Source organism: Sarcophilus harrisii, chromosome 3, assembly GCF_902635505.1.
Source record: "Sarcophilus harrisii chromosome 3, mSarHar1.11, whole genome shotgun sequence".
NCBI classification, from domain to species: Eukaryota; Metazoa; Chordata; class Mammalia; order Dasyuromorphia; family Dasyuridae; genus Sarcophilus; species Sarcophilus harrisii.
In genome coordinates this window covers 23,372,481-23,393,684 of record NC_045428.1, presented here as the reverse complement: position 1 = coordinate 23,393,684, position 21,204 = coordinate 23,372,481, and the positions used below count along the sequence as shown (strand labels likewise).

Here is a 21,204-nt window from a genome sequence, read left to right as displayed (position 1 = left end):
AATTAAACAGATTTGATAAAGTTCTACTTTATTGTATTAAAAGGTAGTAATAATATTATAAAATGAAATAACCTCTGCCCTTAGGGACTCTACATTTTTGAACTGGGTATAGGATTGTGCTATAGTTCATGGAAATAGACAACTATAGATTAAGAGTCATGAGAGAACTGAGAGACTATCAAATTGAACTGCTTCATTTTATAAATGAGAACATATGTAAAGTGAATTTTCCAAAGATATATAGGTAGCAAGTGACAGACTTGGTAGTCTGTCTACCAGACAGACTATTTTTAGACTGCAAGAAATGAAATTTAGGATATTGCATTAACTATCAGTGGCTTTGTGGTTTGTCTCAATTACCACTTAAGAGCTTTAAACAAAATCCTCAAAGAACTAATATAATTTCTTCAAATACAGAGCCAACTGATAGAATAGTAGATAGAACTTGACTTGGAGTAAGTGTGTAACCAAAGGCAATTCAGTTAACCTCTGTCTGACTCAGTTTCCTAAATTGTAAAATGAAGATAATAACATCTACCTCATTGGATGGCTATGTGAATTAAATTTTACATACACATATGTATATATGTATATATATATATACATGCATGTGTAGATGCACATATATATATGTGTATATATATATATATATATATACATATGCATAAAAATGCTTAGAAAACTGCTCAGCACACTGAAGGTATTATATAAATGCTTACTCTTATTCTCTTCCTAACTCACATAAGTAGCTCATATATGCTGATTTCTGAAACTTTGGCAACAAGACACTTGCTTGCTGTGTTTTACATCTTAAAAGGAAGATAGGGAAATAAACCCAAATATTAATTCATTCTGTTCTAATGCAGTAAAACCTTGTAAACTTGTAAAACCTTGTAAAATACAACATACATTGACGTGATTTGAAATAAGTGCAATATTGAAAAATATCCATCCAGCATGGCACTTTTACAGTGAGATTGAAAGGATTGCTCTTCTGAGATAATGAAAGCCTGATGTAAATAATATGGGATCTCAATGATTTGGGGAGTACAAACACTCAAGATCCTGAGTATATGAGTCACATGGATATTTATGTCTCATAAAAAGAGCTGAGAAAAGGGAGTTGGGGATAACCATATATTCAATTATTTCAAAAAAGAAAAGAATCATTTATACATCTCTGAAGATTCATCTTAGAAGTTAGTGAAAAAAATGTTAAATTTCAGTATGAGAAGTTTCAAAAAAGTAATCAATCAAACTATAGACAGTGATTTGCAAATAAAACCAGAGTCAATATCAGAGTGCTATGTTTTTCTAGGAAGAATGTATCTTTGACTCAAAAGAGAGTTGCTCTGGAAATTTGAAATCAGTGAGTCGATCTAAGAGCATTTATGAAGCACATACTATGTGCTGGAGATTGTATTAAATGCTAGATTACAAAAAAAAATAAAAAAGAAACAAGCTACTCCCAGGAGCTTACATTACAGAGGGAAACAGCATGCAAAAATTACATACAAGGAAAACTGGAAGTAATATAAGAAGAAAGGAACTAGTATTGAAGAATAGGAAATGCAAAATAAGAGATGAGCAAAGAGATGCCTATTTCAGGTATAGCGAACAGTCAGTGAAAAGGCATGGATTCAAAAGAACCAGTATCTTGCACTAGGAACAACAAAGAGATTGATGTCACTGTATCATAAAGTACTAAGAGGAGAATAAGTTTTAAGATGATGAGAAATGGGATGGCACAGGTTATTGAAGGCTTTAAAATATAGAGATTTTAGCTTTGATCCTAAAAGTAATAAGGTGGAACTTGAGTTCATTAAGTGGAATGGGAAGTGAATTGCTGAAACCCACATTTAGAAAGACAGATTTGACAAAAAGAAGATATTTTTGAGTGGGAAAGTCTTGATTGGCAAGTCAAACCAGAAAGTCCAGTAGTCCAGGCATGAGATTATGAGGCATTGTACTTGAGTAGTAGCAACAGTAAAGGAAAGAAATGTTGACTACATATGTGTGTATATATATATATATATATACATATATATATATATATGTGTGTGTGTGTGTGTGTGTGTGTGTGTGTAATGCTACTTACAATTGACAGAATTTGGCAATAGATTTAATATGGGATGTAAAAGTGAAGAAATGTTTAAAAGTGTGAAGAGTCCAAGATGATTATGATTTTGCGATCTTAGATGTCAGGGAGACTGATATAGAGAAACTCAGATGAAGAATGGTTATTAATAGGAAAGTAAATAGTTATATTTTGGACATGAATTCTAGATTCCCAAAAAGCCTCCCTTATTTTTGCAAGTAATTGATGTTATAGAATTGTAGCTAAGAAAGAAGAGGTGGCTAAAATGTAGTCTCTAGAGACATCTGTAGATATATAATGATCAAGTCCATGGGAGCTAATACAAACCAACACAAATGTATGTATTTTTCTAGACCTGTAATATCATCCAAGGCCAGGTCTCTATCTATTATGCCATACTTCCTTTGTATTAGTGTGCTTGTGTTAATTATCATCTCTCTAAATGTATATTATATATGTATGTCAATTATATACACATATAACACATATATGCACATCATGTTTATTTTTTGTCAGAGAAAATGAGTTCTCCATTAGAAGTCATAATATTCCTCAGAATTTAACTGTAAAAAAAATCGTTATTAAAATGATGTAGTTTTTGGCAAGAAACATATTAAAAATTTCCAATGGCAAGTTTCACAAAATTAAGGTAAAAATATTTTCTGATGAGAGTCCCAGAACTCAGTAGAGAACAAACTTTTTTTAGCTTTTTATTTTTAAAAAACATGCATAGTTTTCAACATTCACCCTTTCAAATACTTGTTATAAATTTTCCTCCTCATTTCCTGCCATCATCACCTCCCTTAAACAGAAAGTAATCATATATATATATATATATATATATATATATATATATTTAAACATGTGTAATTTTTGCATAAATCTCCATGATTCTACAATATTTCACAAGAAAAATTAGATTAAAAGAAAAGAAAATGAGAAAGAAAACCAAAAGCAAGCAAAAAACAAAAATTTATGAAAATAGTATGTTGTGATCCATATTTAGTTCTCAAAGTCTTCTCTCTGGATGGAGATGGCATTCTCCATCACAAGTCTATTGGAATTAGCCTGAATCACTGCATTGTTGAAAAGAGCCGCATTAATCACAGTTGATCATTAAATAATCTTCTTGTTGCTGTGTATAATGTTCTTTTAGTTCTGCTCACTTCACTTACCATCAATTCATTTAATTCTCTCTAGGCTTTTCTAAAATCATCCTGCTGATTGTTTCTATACAACAAATAATATTCCATAACATTCATACACCATCACTTATTCAGCCATTCTCCAACTGGTGAGCATCTACTCAGTTTTTAGCTACTTGCTACTAGAAAAAGGGCAGCTACAAGCATTTTTACACAAAGAGAACAAACTTTCTAACAAAAACTGGGAAATGACTATTTGAAAGCATGAACTTCATGATTGTCTATTTTCTTAAATGATAGATTTTACTCCATTTAAAAAAAATAAAAAGACTTTTACTTTACAATAACAGTATGGTACAGCATAATTATAACAAAACAAATTATATATGTGTTTGTATTCACATGTGTGTTTTTGTATTACAGTTATTATTCTTGTATATAAATTTCCTTTTGTTTGCATCCTTAGTACTAAATACAGTGACTGACACATAGTAGGTGCTTAATAAATAATGAATTGACTTGATTTATTAAGAAAGGACATTAAAGCTTAGCATGCAGCACTCCATTGCCCAGTTTAAATTTTATAGAAATCAAACAAAATTAAAGAATGTAAGTGGAATTATTCCATATTACATAATAAAGAACTGAAATTCAAACAAGTAAGATCAATCAACATGAAGTGATTTTAACCTGATTATTGCTTCAAAGTTGCCTCCATCCTTTCTCTGTCACAACATTGAGGGAAATTAAATGTTTTAAGCCTGGCCAAGAAATCATATGATCCTCTAAAAAAGACCATAATCCCAGTAGTCAATGCTAGGAACTTTGGTGTCAGAAATCAAAATTTGGTGACCATATTCCCAATCTCTGACAACAACCCAGATCTGATGCTTAAATTGAAAGCCCCTATTTTCTAACCATCATGATGATTCTCACTTTCAATATAAGAAAAAGTTTTCTTCATTTTACAAGAATGTGTGATGGCAAAACTGCTATTAGTGAGTGATTTTCTAAAGCACAGATATCTTGGTGATATTACCTTTAGACTGGCTGTGACCTAAATGTTTTCAGGACAGTTAAAAAAAATTTGAATGTCCTGCCTTCTAGGTTTTTTAGAATCCCATGGAGTTGAAAATCGAACTCAGTGGTCAAAACAGAGTATTTCAAAAATTATTCTTCTGAAGTCTCCTCCTGTAGCAAGAACAGTAAATGATTCAAAATAAAATATATCGACAAATGTTGATATATTTATCAATTAAATTTTAAGAATACAAGCAAGCTCTTAGGATTACCTGTCTAGGGGCTAAATTAAACGATACATTTTAATTGATGCTGATGAGTATTTTTGTGTGTGTGTGTGTGTGTGCTATTCTTCAGTGGAGGCTTCTCTAAATAATAAATCAAGATGCTCAATTGCTCTAATTGTATCTTCATCACCCATTTTTTTATTTGAAAACTATATTTGCATGTATAGCAGAGGCATTCTCTTATCTCAGGACCACAATTTGGAATGCCATGAGTTATTTTATAGTCCAGTCTTTGTGAAATGAATACTGACAGGACCATTAGCTCTTTGATCTTGAACTGAAGCACAAGTCAACTCTGCTTTAAGTTACCATTATCAGGAACCACAAATGAATGCTATGGGAAAGGGGTGCCATAAGTTAATTAGAGGTGAATTAGGATGAAAGTAGGCAATTTAAGAATATTAGAATTGTTGTAGTGGATCTAGGCCATGGTTCTTCCAGCTTAATACTCAGCTTCCAGCAGCCACACTTGGTGGTTTCAGTCTTACAAAAGGAAAACACAAGAAGAAATAATTCACCTGGCCACCTTTGTCATCTGTGACGGGTAGGAAGAATTTTCCTTCTGATATCATCTAGTAATCAGAACATACCCTGGAGCCCGGGGTTACTCTCTTGGAATGAAACTGTCTTTCCTAGAAATGCTATTTAGAATAGTGATTAATACCTACTAAATCAGCTAATATCAGTGAGAAGTCAACCAAACCTTCAAGGGGCTATTTCTCTGTTGAATATCCTCACTTCAAGTATGAGATCACTGAGTATTATGTGAAAACTCAAATTGACTGATTTTCAGGGATGGTAACAAAATTCTGTATTGAGACAGTCAGACGAGAGTTACTGGCTAGTTTGATTCAAGGAGTACTGGAATAAAAAAATCTGGGCTCAAATCCCAGACCTGACATATATTACCTCTGTGATCATAAAAACAAATCACTTAAACCCTTCCTCATCAACCTTGAGGAGAATCAACTATTTGATATCTAAATTCCTTCCAGAGCCAAATATTTGAATTTATTGTTTTCTTCATTCCATTTTCTTCTCTGTTGAAATACTCTTAGCAAAGACCTCATAATTGCCCTTCACTCTAAAATAGTATAAAATTTCCTATATATCAGCTTTGCTCTATAAGTATATAATCCACTAGAAGAATATAAATGATGGAGAGGGATAGGATAATGTCATAAAGAGGACCACTGAAGCAAAGCTCATTTAGGGTGAAGGATACTGTATATCTAATAGTAAAAGAGCTGAAAAATAAATTCTCTCTCCATCTCTGTATGTATATGTATATATATATAGTGTATATACATATATTTGGATAATGCTTTACACATCATATTTGATTCTAATGACAAGTCTTTGAAGGAGGCACTGTTATTGTTTCCTATTTTATAAATAAGAGAACAGAAATTCAGAGAACTTATATTAAGAGACTTGCCCAGAATCTCATCATATCAAACAAAACTTGAATTTAGTTGTCTGAATCCAAATTTAGCTGTGTTTTTATTTTGTCAAACTACCTTTACCAGAAATTTGTTTATTACTAACATATACTACACACAGTGTGTGTTTGTTAGTTTTTGGCTGATATATGCATCTTCTGTAGCATAACTTTTATTCAGGTAATATGGGTACTTCGTACCTTTTGTTGTTTTGGTCTTTGGTACAACATTGACATAGTTGGATGATCTATCTTTCTAACTGTTGTCAGATTTTTTAAAAATGTAATTGAATATGCAGACAAAACAAATGCATTCCTTTCTATATGCAACTGGTATAGATTTATTAGATGCCTACAAATCACAAAGTATTCTAAATACTGGCAAAATCAAAACTACTTTCTATCTAGCCTCAAGGAATTACAGTCTATTTCACCCAGGCCCTCTTCAAATTTTATATATATATATATATAATATATTAATATATATTAATTATTAATATTATTTTATATTATATTAAATATATTTAATTAATTAATAATTAATATAATTAATTAATATATAGAGAAAAAATTTACCAGGCGGTAAATGCTTTTATCTGCCTATCTATCAAGACTTCAATTCAATTGAAGATAAAAAAATATTTTTTCTCTACCAACTAGTTCAGAAGCTAGAACATAGCAGGCTCTTAATAAACACTGCTTTTGCCTCATTTCCAAAATATATAGAGAACTGGCTCTAATTTATAAGAAATCAAGCCATTCTCCAATTGATAAATGGACAAAAGATATGAGCAGACAATTTTCCGATGAAGAAATTGAAACTATTTCTAGCTATATGAAAAAATGCTCTAAGTCATTATAATCAGAGAAATGCAAATCAAGACAACTCAGAGATACTACTACTCACCTCTCAGATTGGCTAGGATGACAGGAAAAGATAATGGTGAATGTAGGAGAGATGTGGAAAAACTGGGACACTGATACATTGTTGGTGGAACTGTGAATACATCCAGCCATTCTGGAGAGCAATTTGGAACTATGCTCAAAAAGTTATCAAACTGTGCATACCCTTTGATCCAGCAGTGTTACTACTGTGCTTATATCCCAGAGATCTTAAAGAAGGGAAAGGGACCTGTATGTGCAAAAATGTTTGTGGCAGCCCTTTTTGTAGTGGTAAGAAACTGAAAATTGAATGGATGCCATCAATTGGAGAATGGCTGAATAAATTATGGTATGTGAATGTTATAGAATATTATTGTTCTATAAGAAATGACCAACAAGAAGATTTCAGAAAGGCCTGGAGAGACTTACATGAACTAATGCTGAGTGAAATGAGCAGGGCCAGGAGATCATTATATACTTCAACAACAATACTATATGATGATCAATTCTGATGGATATGGCTCTCTTCAAAAATGAGATGAAGCAAATCAGTTCCATTCATTCAATAATGAATAGAACCAGCTATACCCAATGAAAGAACTCTGGGAAATGAGTGTGAACCACTACATAGCATTCTAATCCCTCTGTTTTTATTCACTTGCATTTTTTATTTCCTTCTCAAGTTAATTTTACCTTATTTCAAAGTCCAATTCTTCTTATGCAGCAAAATAACTGTGGGGATGTGTATACATATATTGTATTTAACATATACTTTAACATATTTAACATGTATCAGTCTATCTGCTATCTGAGGGAGGGGGAAGGAGGGGAAAAGTTGGAACAGGCTTTGCAAGGGTCAATGCTGAAAAATTACCCATGCATATATATTGTAAATAAAAAGCTCTAATTAAAAAAAAATAATAAAATAAACACTGCTTTTTCTATGCATAATGTGAAGAACACAAATGATATATCTATGGTTATCTAAAGGTTGCTGTGACCTACAGTGAGCAGATTATAAGGGGTTTAAGTACTGACCCCATAAAATCAGGAAGATCTGGATTTAAGTCTCACCTCTGAAACCCACTATCTGATCCTGAGTAAATCCCTTTACCTCTCAGAAAATGTATCATCTATTCGTTTGATTGTTAAAAGTATTTTTATACTTTAAAATATATGTATATTTATGTTATGAAGTGTTTAGTAGGGAACTAGGTGGTGGAAGTAAGGGAAATAATTAAGAAAAGATTTATGAATAGGGTAATAGTTGATCTGAGCCTTTAAGAAGGAAAGGATTTCAAGAATCAAGGATGAGTGGTGAAATAAATCAGAAACTCATTTTTTAGCATGGAAAATATCTTGTATAAAGGTCTAGAAGGAAGAAAAAGCTGCAAAAGGACAGAAAAGCTTCATGGAATAGTCAGTGGCCACACCGAATGAATGTTGCAAAGTAGTAGGAAATGACGCTATAAAGTAAGTTCCAAATCAAATTGTCAAGGTAAATTGATATTGCACTAATGGATTATAATGTGTGGGTAGAGAGGTGATGCTGAATAGTTTTGATTAAGTGAAAAGCACATACAGAGGTACAAGAAGAAGAAGAAAGAAGAAAAAGGAAGAGGAGGAGGAGAGATAAAAGGTTGGATAGAGAGGAATAATCAAACATTTTATATGAATAAATGAGGTTAGATAGATGATAGGTAATAAATAGAGAATATGACTGATGCAGATAAAAAAAATAAAACAAATATTTACACACTTCTTGATGTAGTTGACATTTTTTATCAACTTTAATGACAGCTAAGAATGCATTATTAATGTGCCATAGATAATCCACCACTTTCATTGAATAAAGTCATCTATGAAATTATTTTTGAGTAATGTAGACAAAGAATTAAAGAAATATATTTCCCCTTTCAAACTTTTTTCTAATATAATATAGAAATTCTTTTGTTCTCAATAAATATGCTTTTGTTAAAAACAATTGTCTTTCTTTTATTATTTAGAAATCCAAATGGGACTCAGAACAATGGAACTAGATGGCCAATCTTTGGTGCCACAGAACAAAAATATATTACCTTGAACACTGAATCACCAAAAATACACGCGAAATTGCGTGCCCAGCAGTGCCGATTCTGGAAAACATTTTTCCCTAAAGTTTTGGAAATGTCAGGTAAGAAATCATGCTTAGTCATCAATAACCATAAGATTAAATTCAAGTTCTTGCTACCAATAGACTATTCAGTTCATGAAATATATTGCTAAAAACAACCAATGGGTGATGTGGTATTTAATTCTACTATATATTTTGTAACAATATTTTCAAAGTTGATTTTAATGACTCTCCTATTGCACAGTGTGTTGTTCTTCCAGAAATTTACAAACCCAGCCTCCATAAAAATCTACTGAGAATTGATATATACTCTTCCTGAAACCCCTGATCCCAAGATAAAAATGAATAAGCAGATTTAGTTTCTGCTAAAGACACACTGAATATTTCAACATATATAGAAATACTTCAAATATGTATCTTTTTCCTAATGTTGGCTTTCCTTCTACTAGTACTGATCCTTCAATGAGTCTTTGGAAATTTCTATGTCCAAAGAAATGTATCACATTGCTGCTAAGCTGGTTTTGAATTTTCTAAAACTTCCTAGTCTAGTTCTAAAGCAAAAAAAATATCCTTTATAGTACCAGGCCTGTTTTCAAAACTTTTCAATTTGTAGGATCTTCTCAAGTACCCTTGAACAATTCAGTTAATCATACTTGTAAAAAAATGAGAGGACAAGACTCATGGAATCTCAATTTAATTCCAATTTTATATGGTTGACTCTTTTATGGCATGCCTATTCCATGTATATATTGATTTCTAATCTTTATTGGCAAAGCTTTTGGAAGCAGAGTAGCACCTCATGATATAAGGAGAGTTCAGAGGTAGATATAAGTAGAGAACTTCTTTTGTACCATATGAATTATCTGGTGTTTAATTAACTAAATCAATGCCATGATGCTTAATACAATAACATTTTTGTTGGTTGGTTGGTTAGATTTTATTGTTGTTGCTGTTGTTTTAAGGCACACGTCCATGATTAATAAAAAAAGTTCCCTATTCTCTTTATCAAATTAATAAAATTTTGCTTTATTGCTCTTTGACAATTGTAAGTTTTCTATCAATATTACCATCTGATTGATTTTCACCCAGCTGTTTGTACCATATAAGTCTTCTCTCATCAACATTCCCACGAAATAAAAAATATTTCTGGAATCTGTTTTCTTCCTGCAATAATGTTCTCCCTCAATTTCAACCTTTGGCTTAATCATCTTTTTTATCTCACAATCTATTATCATGGCCTATGTGAATGATTTCACAAATGTGGTAGGTTATTTAAAAAAATAAATTTGGGTCAGTTTCAGGCAAAATGTGGACATTTCAGAATAACATGCTATTGCTTAATATGCTTTTTAATCATCATGCATTACTCATGAAAATTATATTTGTATACTCCATCTGGTGGGGCAGTGTCTCTGATATACAAGTGTACTGAATGTTACCAAATGTTCTGTGACATAATAGATATCAATAGACGGGCTGCCGCATCTCTTGGCAGAACAGGCCTGCCTGGTGTGTCCTCTGGGCGTGAATGACAATGAGGAAAGGCACTGAACCTGCCAAGAGATGTAGAGACATTTATTGCATCACTAACCAACCACTTGTACTGAATCAACCCTTATATTACAGAGATCCAAACACAGATACGTGAGTGAGAGAGTGATTGATAGATGATAGATTCAGACAGATATAGAGATAGACATATATCAATCAATCAAAACATATTTTATCAAATACCTACAGTGTTCCAAACATTGACCTAATAACTGGGAATACAAATACAATAAATAAATAAAAATCTTTAATCCTGAGTTTATAATCCAATAGGAGCAGAAAACCCAAAGAAGCAGTATATATATATATATATATGTGTGTGTGTTTAAACAGAATAAATACAAAAATAATAAATACAAAGAATATCAGCTAGTTAATTATAAAGTAAGAAAATTCCCATTTCTTAAATATGTAATGGTCTTTTATGAATGCTTAGTAAAGGCATGTCTTTATGTAATGAAAACTGATTATTCTCAATTCATTGTGTATGACTAGAAAATAGAAAATAATGTAATTCAACTAATTTAGAAGAATATTAGACTGTCAAGAGCTCTATCCCTTAGTTGTGACAAAAGAAGTAAAGGTTAAAAAGTAAAAGTACAAATGTATGCTATGCCTTCAGAATTTATGAAGAGAATCTGAGATACAGATATTTGAACCATATTTTTCATCTTAACCTTTATCTGCAAATGTTACAAATAGTGAAGAGTAAGCAACAGGTTTACAATAGGTAAACAAGTAGGTTACTGTCTCTCCTTCCAGAATATAAAAACATTTTAATAACATATTTGTATGCATGTGTGCATGTGTGTTACATGTAAAACGCAGAGTTTTTTTCAGGTCAGTTTAGTCTCTGAGCTGCCTTTCAACCCTGTGATCCTGAGATTCTATGATCATTCAGGAATTTTGTAAAAGATTTTTGTGAATTTGATGGAAAAGAATAAAGAGATTCTTTTTCCTTTCAACTCTAAATTTGTATTATTTCTAGTTGGAAGGAAATGAGAGATTTGAGGAAAGTGATTTATCTGAAATAGATAAGTTCAAGGTTTTCTGATGACTTCAAGACCTCTGCTATCTCTGCACTTATCCCTTACTTCACTCTTAAACTCTCTGTCTAGTTCTGTGTTACCTGACATCAATTGCTCTTTCATATTAATTATATTAATGATGGTTTGATTGGAAGCGTGAGCTTGAAAATCAGAGGGTCTTGAATTCAATACCTACTAATTACTCTATCTTTGAACTTGGTCAGTTAATTTTCATTCTCTTAAGAGCCTATAGGATGAGAGGTTGAACTATATGACTTTTCAGGTCCTTTCCATATCTTTATCTATGATCATTCTTTAGGACTAGAAAATGATTGCAATAAGTACAATGATCAAATACTAATTTGACATCTGTTTGCCCTAAATATCCCTATCTCAAATCAGATGTTGCTGGTTCGACTGATCATAGTAAAATAGCAAGTCAGAAGCTTGCATTCGCCAGCAATAGCCTAAAAAACAAATAAATCTACTGTTGGAAAATTGTCAGCTGTAAATAGACACTGATACTTTGAGATTCACATCTGTCAAAGGAAGGAAAGATGATCTACAAGCCAAATGTTTAAAGGTAATATGTATCTCAACTTTCTCAACTATCCAATCTATTCTGAAATACAATCTCCTTTCAATGTTTAAGAAACTTTAGAGTCAGGAAGTGATTTGTTCATTCAGCTTAGATATTTCTGCAATTTAAAATTTGGTAGTATGTATGTAACTTTCAAGGGATGACAGAATTTGCTTTAACTAGGTAAATTCATGCTATTTAAATTTCTCTTAAATCAACTTCCATATATATTTTAACCACAAACCCATTCAAAATTTTTGAAGTGTTATTTTCAAAGGAGATGTTAATGAAATAAAATTAAGTAAATCACTATTATGTGGAAATTGCTTGCTGTGTTTATAATTTTTGTAAGTAGTTGAAATATCTCCCAATAAATAAAATTAACACATTTATTGTTCTATTATTTTTGTGTAATAATGCAAACATATTCATTGACAGAATCATTTTTAAAAATCATGATCCACCAAATCCTTATTGCCAAACTCCTGATTACTGGTTAAGTTCCAGTAAGAGAACTTGATTCACAATATGGGAAACTGATTTCAAACAGAGAAATTTGAATCCTTTAGGAAAACTCCCAGTAGTCTCATGTATTATTTTCCTCTCCTTCCTACAGTTCATAACTGATTTCTGCCCTTTGCTTTTATATTTGAACAACTGGCTAGTGGATATGCAGTACTCATTACATGTCTATTATCTTCTTCCACAGAGAAATAGATATCTATCCTGGCAATGGGGCAAACATCATCAAATACATCAAGTATTTTATATAGATCTTTATGGCTAAGAAAGTGCTTTGTAGATGTTATTTCAGTTTAGCCTTATTTTTATTATACTCCTATGAGTCAGGTACCACAGCATCAAGATACCACAGATAATATCAGCATCATACACATAAAGAAATTGAAGTTAAGAATGGTTCTGTGACTTTCCTAGAATCTTGCCACTAAGTAACTATAGAAGATAAGATTTCAACTCATGTCTCCATGATTGGAGCTCTATGTCTCTAGTCAAGTCAACTTCATCCAAGAATATGAGTTTTGAACCTAAGAAATATGATATGGATTGAAATAAATAGGTAAAGAATGGTGACAGGTTTGTTTTGCTTTTGGGGGGGGGGAATGAAACAATGTATATGATTTTGGAGATACTAAGTAGTTTGTATTTTCAGACATTTTGTGTGGAAATGTTTAAGACAATATCTGAAGTGGGGGACTGAAAGGAGAGCATGTTATGTGAAAGGGAGGAGGTGAGCAGAGATTTAGATTAAAGATAAAAACAGAGAATTATTAGAGCTGTGAGGGGTAAAGCCTGAGAAAAGACACTTGGATCTGCCAATTCAGAAATTAGCAGTGATATTTAGAGAGCTTTTCCTATGGAGATTTTGTGCATAAAAGACAGTGAAATGGTGAAAACCCAAAGGCAGACAGCACCCGATACCTTAATATTTATTAGAGGCCAGAACAGAAAGATCAGAGAAATAACTAGAATTTTAATTTCTCCAGATGTCTTTACATATAATAAAGGAAGGAGTGGTATGGAATAAAATGTTTTACAAATATTATCTCATCTCAATGAAGCGTCACAACACTCATGTGAGTTAGGTGCTGAAATTAATTTACTTAGAAAATGTGGACCTTGGCAGGACTACAACCAAGCTAAGTAAATAGGACCAGATCGTGGAGGTTGAAGAAACCTCAAAAAAGGTGAATCTTTCCAATATTGTTTTGAACTTCCATCATTTGATGATTTCAGTCCCTTCTAGTCTGTATGCTGACAAAATTGTTCCAGTGACCAGCACAGGTTTTGCTCTGATCGCATTCTTGCCAATGCAAAATAAGTTACCTATGTGCAGCACTCATGTGATATCTCTTGCCCCAAAGAGTTTAATTAATAGACTGGAGTAGTACACCTTTATTTTATTCAAGTATGTTATTGAGGTCTTTGAAAGAAAAAAAAATGCTTTTAGGATTCACATTTCTAAGTAAATTGGACTAAATCATAATCTCTTCTAATGCCTATGTGGAGAAAATATCCCCAGTGGGTTAACATGTTTAACATTAACAGTTAAATAAGGACATTAAATCAACCATTTCTAAATATATCAGTTATCTCTTATCCATCCTTATCCTCAAAACTTCTCAAAAATAGAAAAGATCCAAGGGGAATCTGTTACAGTGATGTCAGAAAGACCAAGCTAAAACTGTGAAACAAGCAACGCTTATGATTATTTTCCCCTGTTTTTTGGTTTTTTATTTTTATTTATTTATTTATATTTTTGGTGCCATCCACCTAAGGTCTGCAAAGACCATAGTTTTTCTACCCTCTGGTCAAAACTGCTTCTAAGGAAAAAGGTTAAACACTTTTCCCTATGCATATATTAGTGCTGTCAAACACAAATACAAACAGATCTACTAAACTAAGATAATGATCTATCCACCCCACAACATCTCAGAAAACTATATGCTGTATTGGATTTTATTTATTTTGTTAAATATTTCCCATTTTCATTTTTTAATCTAGTTTATGAGCACTAAGGACATTTTTGAACTTAATCATTGGACCACACGCTTGACATCTTTTCTATATTTCAAGAGGTACTTCTCTGTGTTATCAGACAAAAATAAAAACAAAACAAAATTTCCTCTTCCAAAGCAGATTGTCACCTTTTCTACAATGTATGACCTAAGAATTTTACTTTATAATACCTAAAATTTAAGTAACTTACTCAGATTAACACAGTTAGTAGAGATAGATAGATGGTAGATAGATTGATAGATATAGCTACACAATATGACATTCATATAAAATGTATGTGTCATGTATGTATGGTATGGCACATTGACATGCATATATGAAATACATGTATGTGCCATGCATATGTGAACTACTTGCATGGTGCCATGTATATATGCATGTACTATTCATTACATATTTATATCTATACTTTCAGAAGTAGGACTGGAATCTGGGCCTTCCTGGTTCTTTATCCACTATTTCACAATACTTTGCATCTGTATAACATAACATTATATATATATATATATATATGTGTGTGTGTGTGTGTGTGTGTGTGTGTGTGTGTGTATAAATTCAGTCCTTAATACTTCCTTATTTTTCTGTCTCCATTTATTGCAACTTAGAAAGTTCTGATTGTCCTCTTGTGTGTTTTCTTCCTTTGCTTTCTTTATTGGCTGGCATTTCAGTGCTAAATAATTCATTATACAGATCAATGGCTTCTTGATGGAGGTTTATAGATAAAGGAAGAACTCGGGTTTATAAAACATTTGGGCATGACTACTTTCAAAGCACTAGAGCTCATAAACATCTGAATATGAGCCATCCAGGAGGAAATGTAACACTTGCCTGAACTGCTAATCAGGCATCATTGCATTAGCAACTGTGATTGTTAAACTATAATCAAGTCAAGGAAAGGAATTCATAACCAGGTGCCTTCTCTCTAAATAATACTAGTCATGGTCCAAATCCTCAAATTGTTTCTCATTGACAAAGAGGCAAATGATTTTATTCTTTTCAAGGCTTTAATTTCAGGCTTTACTTAAAGGACATTTGAAACTTGAGATTCACAAGTGAGGTAGTCAAAGTGGAACAGTAAGCCAGATGTTTATTCATTTTGGAGGAATGTATGCATTTTTCTGACCACTTTAAAAGAACAAACTATCTAATAAAGTACAGACTAATTTCTTCTTTTGAAAGTTTGTCATATAACAACCCTTCAATATTTCTACACAGTTCACATAACATTGAATACTTGTTTTAAATTCACCAAAAATAAATACTTATTAAATATAAAAATGATTTATCATTTAAACTATACCAGCTTCAAAACAATATACTCTAATTTAAGTATAATTTGATTATGGTTAACCTAATAATCTTTCTGACATTTCTGATTCATGGAAAAGATTTTCCAAAGAATATTATTTGAAGAAAATTCTCCACTACTCATCTCAGGACCATACAAATGCAACAGGAAGATTTCTCTATTTAGTATTTCTATTCTTTCCCCATAATTTGATGAGGGAGGTAAACTAATGTTAAGGTCTTTGAAAACATTCAGAATTGTCCAAAATTTTCACAAGCATTTTCATTTCATTCTGTATAATCAAATCAGCAATTATTAAGAACTTACCATAAACAAGGCATTGTGCTCAGTGCTTGAGATACAAAGACAAACCTAGAGGCAGCTGGGTGCTACAGTGAATCGAGCTTTTGGTCTGGAGTCAGGAAACCTGAGTTCAAATGTAATCTCAAATACTAGCTGTGTAATCCTTGGCAATTCATTTAACCCCCATTTACCTCAATTTATTCAACTATTAAACTGGGATAATGACAAAAGCCTATCTCCAAAAATTATTGTAAGGATAAAATCAGATAATTTTTGGAAAAGAATTCAGGATATTGCCTGGCACACAGTAGTCACTATGGAATTGTTTATCATATTCTTTTCCCCCATCCTCTAAAAACAATATTGGTCCAAAAGGAATTTACTTCCATTGGAAGGGATGAGTAGGATTTAGGATATAGATTCAGAGAGATAAATGTTCTAGTCATAGAGATACATCTATATATAATTGACCATCAATTACTTTATGAAGAATATACCAGAAATGTAAGTCAGAATTATCTTTATTTATAATATTTATCCTCTTTAAATGATAATTAAATTTTTCACCATCACTGCTACTCCCCAGACCAACATTCCCATCTTTACTCTTCTTAATGTGTTATTTCCCTCTATTAGAATGTAATCTGCTTGAAGATAATAAGTGCCTCCTTTTGGATATTGTGGAATTTATATCTCCAGTGCTTAAATCCTGAGGATTTTTTAAAAGTATTTTAATCCATGCATTCATTCATTCCCAATCACATTTTAAGGAGGTGCTTGATGATCTAGGATTTATTTGAAATGTTAATACTTTCGTTTCCTGCTTAAGTATATTGTTCTTTTTCTTTGTGTATGTCTCTGTGCCTCTGTGTCTCTGTCTCTGTCTCTTTCTCTTTTATACAGAGATTACTAGCTAAATATTAAAAAAATAAAACCTTAGTATCGACATCTTGAGCAGTTTCTACAGATAGCTACATGCATAGATACATATATACATAGATAAATGAGTACTAGATCTCTGATTCCACTGGTATTGTTAGAAAAGAAAAGTTCTTCTGTCCATAAAGTCTGGAATTATCCTATTAACTTGCAGACTCATAAAGTTGAATACATTACCAAGTTTAAGTAACTCACCCAAGATCACACAATCAAGACGTATCTGAGGTAGGACTTAAATCCTAAGTCCTAATGAAGTTGCCCCTCTAATATACCACACTACCTCATATATACTTAGGTAAACTGAGACCTACTAAAAACCATAACTTAAAAAGTCAAGATCTCCCAGTACCTCCAGAGCCATGTCCAGTCATCTTGATGTATATCTGTCCACTGAATCCAAACAACTCAGGAGGAGAAAGTGAGGAGGGTGACCTTGCACTGCGTTTCCTCATTTAAAGCACCTCCCTGGTGTCATGGTCCTTTCTGTAAATGAAGGACAAACAGCAACAAAAATAACAGATGTCCATAAACATCCATGTATGTGTGCATAGATCTACAATACAAACATGAATTGCAAGTGTATATACATATTTAATTACAAGCTTTACTTAAAGGACATTTGAAACTTGAGATTCACAACTGAGATGGAGTGAAATAGTAAGCCAGATGTTTATTCATTTTGGAGGAATATATGCATTTGCAAGTGTATATACATGTATTTTACAAGTTATATGCATGTATATATACTGAGTTGTAAATATATGCATATACATATTACAAGTTATGTTCGTGTGTGTGTGTGTGTGTATACACACGCAAAAGAAATAAAAGATAGTCCCTATTCTTAAGATGCTGTCATCACATGGGGCAAAACAAGAAGAAAGCATGTAAAACTGAGCTATATACCAGATAAACAGAACTTATTTTTAAAGAAAGAAGGAAAAATAAGGGGGAATTGGCAAAGAATCCTATGAGATAGGATTTTAGTGGGGAGTTTAAGAAACTCAGCATCTCTTATCTGGACCATTATGCTTGCCTGTTAATTGGTTTTTCTTCATCTAAGTTTCTTCTCTTCAATCTCCCCTGAAAATATGTGCCTAATTCATATTCTTAAAGCATAGGATAAACGATGTCATTCTCTTCTTTCTGAAGCTCTGTGGTTCACTGTGGAATTAAATCCAAGACTTTTTGGTGTTTATCAACATTCATTATCTCTCTGAAGCCTAGCTTCCTAGATCGATTCCATGTTACTTTTCCTTATGATTCCATCCTTACTTTATACTCACCAGTAGCATAACTGGCCAATCAGACATTTTCTATATGTGATATTGCATTTCTCACCTTAATAATTTTTCTTAAACTCACCCCTTCATGTGTTCATATAGCTCAGAAACCCTAGTTTTCCTTTGAGCTATTTTCTCTATTAAGGTGTTTTATGCTTTTGTTTGTTTTGAGAGTTTGTTGTTGCTTCTGAGTTCCCTACACTGTATATTATTGGCATAAAATCAAGGACCTGTGCTGCTTAATAGGTGTTAAAAATGATTTTTGAATTGAAATTTGTCTTAAAAGTCAACATGATGCTCTAACTAATCTTTGGTAAGAACTATCTATCTATCTGTCTGTCTGTCTCTCTGTCTGTCTATCTATCTCTATCTATCTATATTTCTTTGTCTGAAGGAAAGAAATTAAATATTACAGTGCCTCATAGAAGAAAAAAATAACAAACTAAAAGCTAAATCTCAGGACTTGGACTTCAATACCTTCTATCCCATTTGACCAAACCAGTGAACTTCACTAATATGAATTTCCTCATCTTTAAAAGGAAGGATTAGACTAAAGCAAGAATTCTTCACTTGTCTGTAAATTGTAATATCGGGGTAACTTTATTACAATATAATTCATATCCTTTACATTACTTTCAATTTTATTTTGTCATCTATAAGCATCCTTATGATAAGTGGTACATAAGCTTCACCAGTTTCAAAAAGGATTTTTGTCATAGATAGACAGAGAGACAGAGAGACTAACAGATAGATAGATAGATAGATATGTACATAAATAGAACAATGGATGGATACAGCAAAAAAAAAATACACATGGAAAGAAAAGACCTCCTGTATAAAAGCAGAGACTGTCTCTTATCCCTACATACATAGTTATGTGTACGTTTGAGGTATATGTGTATATATATATATATATATATATATATATATATACATATACATGAATGCACATATACATTCACAGAGTTCCAGAAATTGTCTTCAATAAATATAAATTGTGCCAGATTTCTAATAGCTAGGTTTAATAAATAAAACCATTTATGTGTTTAAAACCATGAATACCATACATTATAGGTGTTAAATAAATGTGACTTTATTGGTTCATTAAACAGAGCACAGCTTTGTTTTATGAATTTAAAATCTTTTGAGGCAGAAAAAAAACAACATAAAATGTCATCGAGATAGATGATGTTAAATGCTTGATGAAGGAACTGAATGAAGGAATATAAAAGACAATTTGATATGTATCTATATCTATATCTATGTGTGTGTGTGTGTGTGTGTGTGTGTGCGCGCGCACCAATTAACTGGAAATCTCTGTGGAGGTTTTAAAATGCTTAAATATTACTATTTTAATTCGACTTCAGAATTTGAGCATATAAATATGCATTCCCAATAAAAAAGCAGGCATCCTTGAAACTACTGCTTTCCTTTTAACTTTATTTGTTCATTGGTCATATAGGAATGTAATTATATACTTCCCACAATAAAGTTGTTATATTTATGTGTTTTTCTCCTAAAGCAGCTAAATATAATGGAAAAGTGGGGATTGGGAATAATGTTTTTTTTCTTACAAAAGACTGATTTTTAACTTCAATTTTTAAAACATAAATATAAACCTTTTATATTTCCTTTAAATTTTTAAAAGGTAAAACTTCTCTTATTGAAGATTATTTTTTTCCTTTGAAAGAAGCTCCAAAGCAAAAATGTAGATCTTAAAAGTTGAATTACTGACAACTTAAAAGGAAGGAGAAAAAATCACCCTAAATAAACAAAACAAAAACCTGCCATGCTTTGTACCTCGAGAAAAAAGCATTTGTAATCAGAATTATTTTTCAATTAATGTAGCTATCAATTCAAATGTACATTAATCCAACCCATTTCATGTTTTACAGGAAATATTGATGAAGTGGAGTATGAATGGAAAGCAGGATTCCGTCGCTGGAACAGTTATATGATGGACTGGAGAAATCAATTTAATGATTACACAAGGAAGAGGGAGAGGTGCGCAGGTCTCTAATTAATTGGCCTGGCCTTTTAGCAATGTTCCTTTTCCTGTGGATCAAGGCAAATGGGCTGGTAGCTCACTTGTGAGCCTCAAATGGAAGCTTTTCTATAGCTAAACCAAAATGCCAAGAGGACTGTATTGATTCTTCCCATTTTTCCTTTGTATTTTGCCTTTCATTTCAGGAAACAAACCATTCTACAAGCCAAACTAAAACATAAACATTAAAGCTTGACTATGAATTTATAGGCAAATTTCAACCTTTAGCTATATAAAATTCCTTTACCCAGAAGCCTTTTAAGCTTTTTTTTTTTAATCTTTGTATTCTTTTGACAAATTCTCCATCATGCTAAAAAGCACTGATTTTATTTTAATTATTTTATTTTATTTTTGTCTGTTTCTTCCTATCTTGCCTAGGTTGGAGAAGTAGTTTTCTAAGTTTTGGTCCTACTACTGATTGAAACAGAAACAGTTACTAGGTGTCTTTTTCATCTGAGTAACTTTATTCCTCCTTAGGCAGCCAGTTGCCCTCCCCAAAACTTATGGGCTCATTATATTGATGAGAGATTTACAGTGGATTTTCAATCAGATTTAAACCACAGAACTCCATCTAATAACCTCTGCTTCCCCAACAGCAAAGACTCTAGGCATATACAATCATGACCAACTTTTTATTAGCTCTTTAAATGTTATGTCTTATCAT

General features: G+C 32.1%; 1 protein-coding gene across 2 annotated transcripts in view; it reads left to right on the top strand.

Moving 5' to 3' along the window:
* BCHE (butyrylcholinesterase) overlaps positions 1–20,846 on the top strand; it is an 86,276-nt gene extending 65,430 nt beyond the window's left edge. For both annotated transcript variants that reach the window (XM_023500833.2, XM_012546611.3), the window contains exons 3-4: positions 8,880–9,046; positions 20,392–20,846. In XM_023500833.2, the coding sequence (XP_023356601.1) occupies positions 8,880–9,046; positions 20,392–20,516 (292 nt within the window). In that variant the 3' untranslated portion in view covers positions 20,517–20,846. The remainder of the gene's footprint in view (positions 1–8,879; positions 9,047–20,391) is intronic.
* The last annotated feature ends 358 nt before the right edge of the window (positions 20,847–21,204 follow it).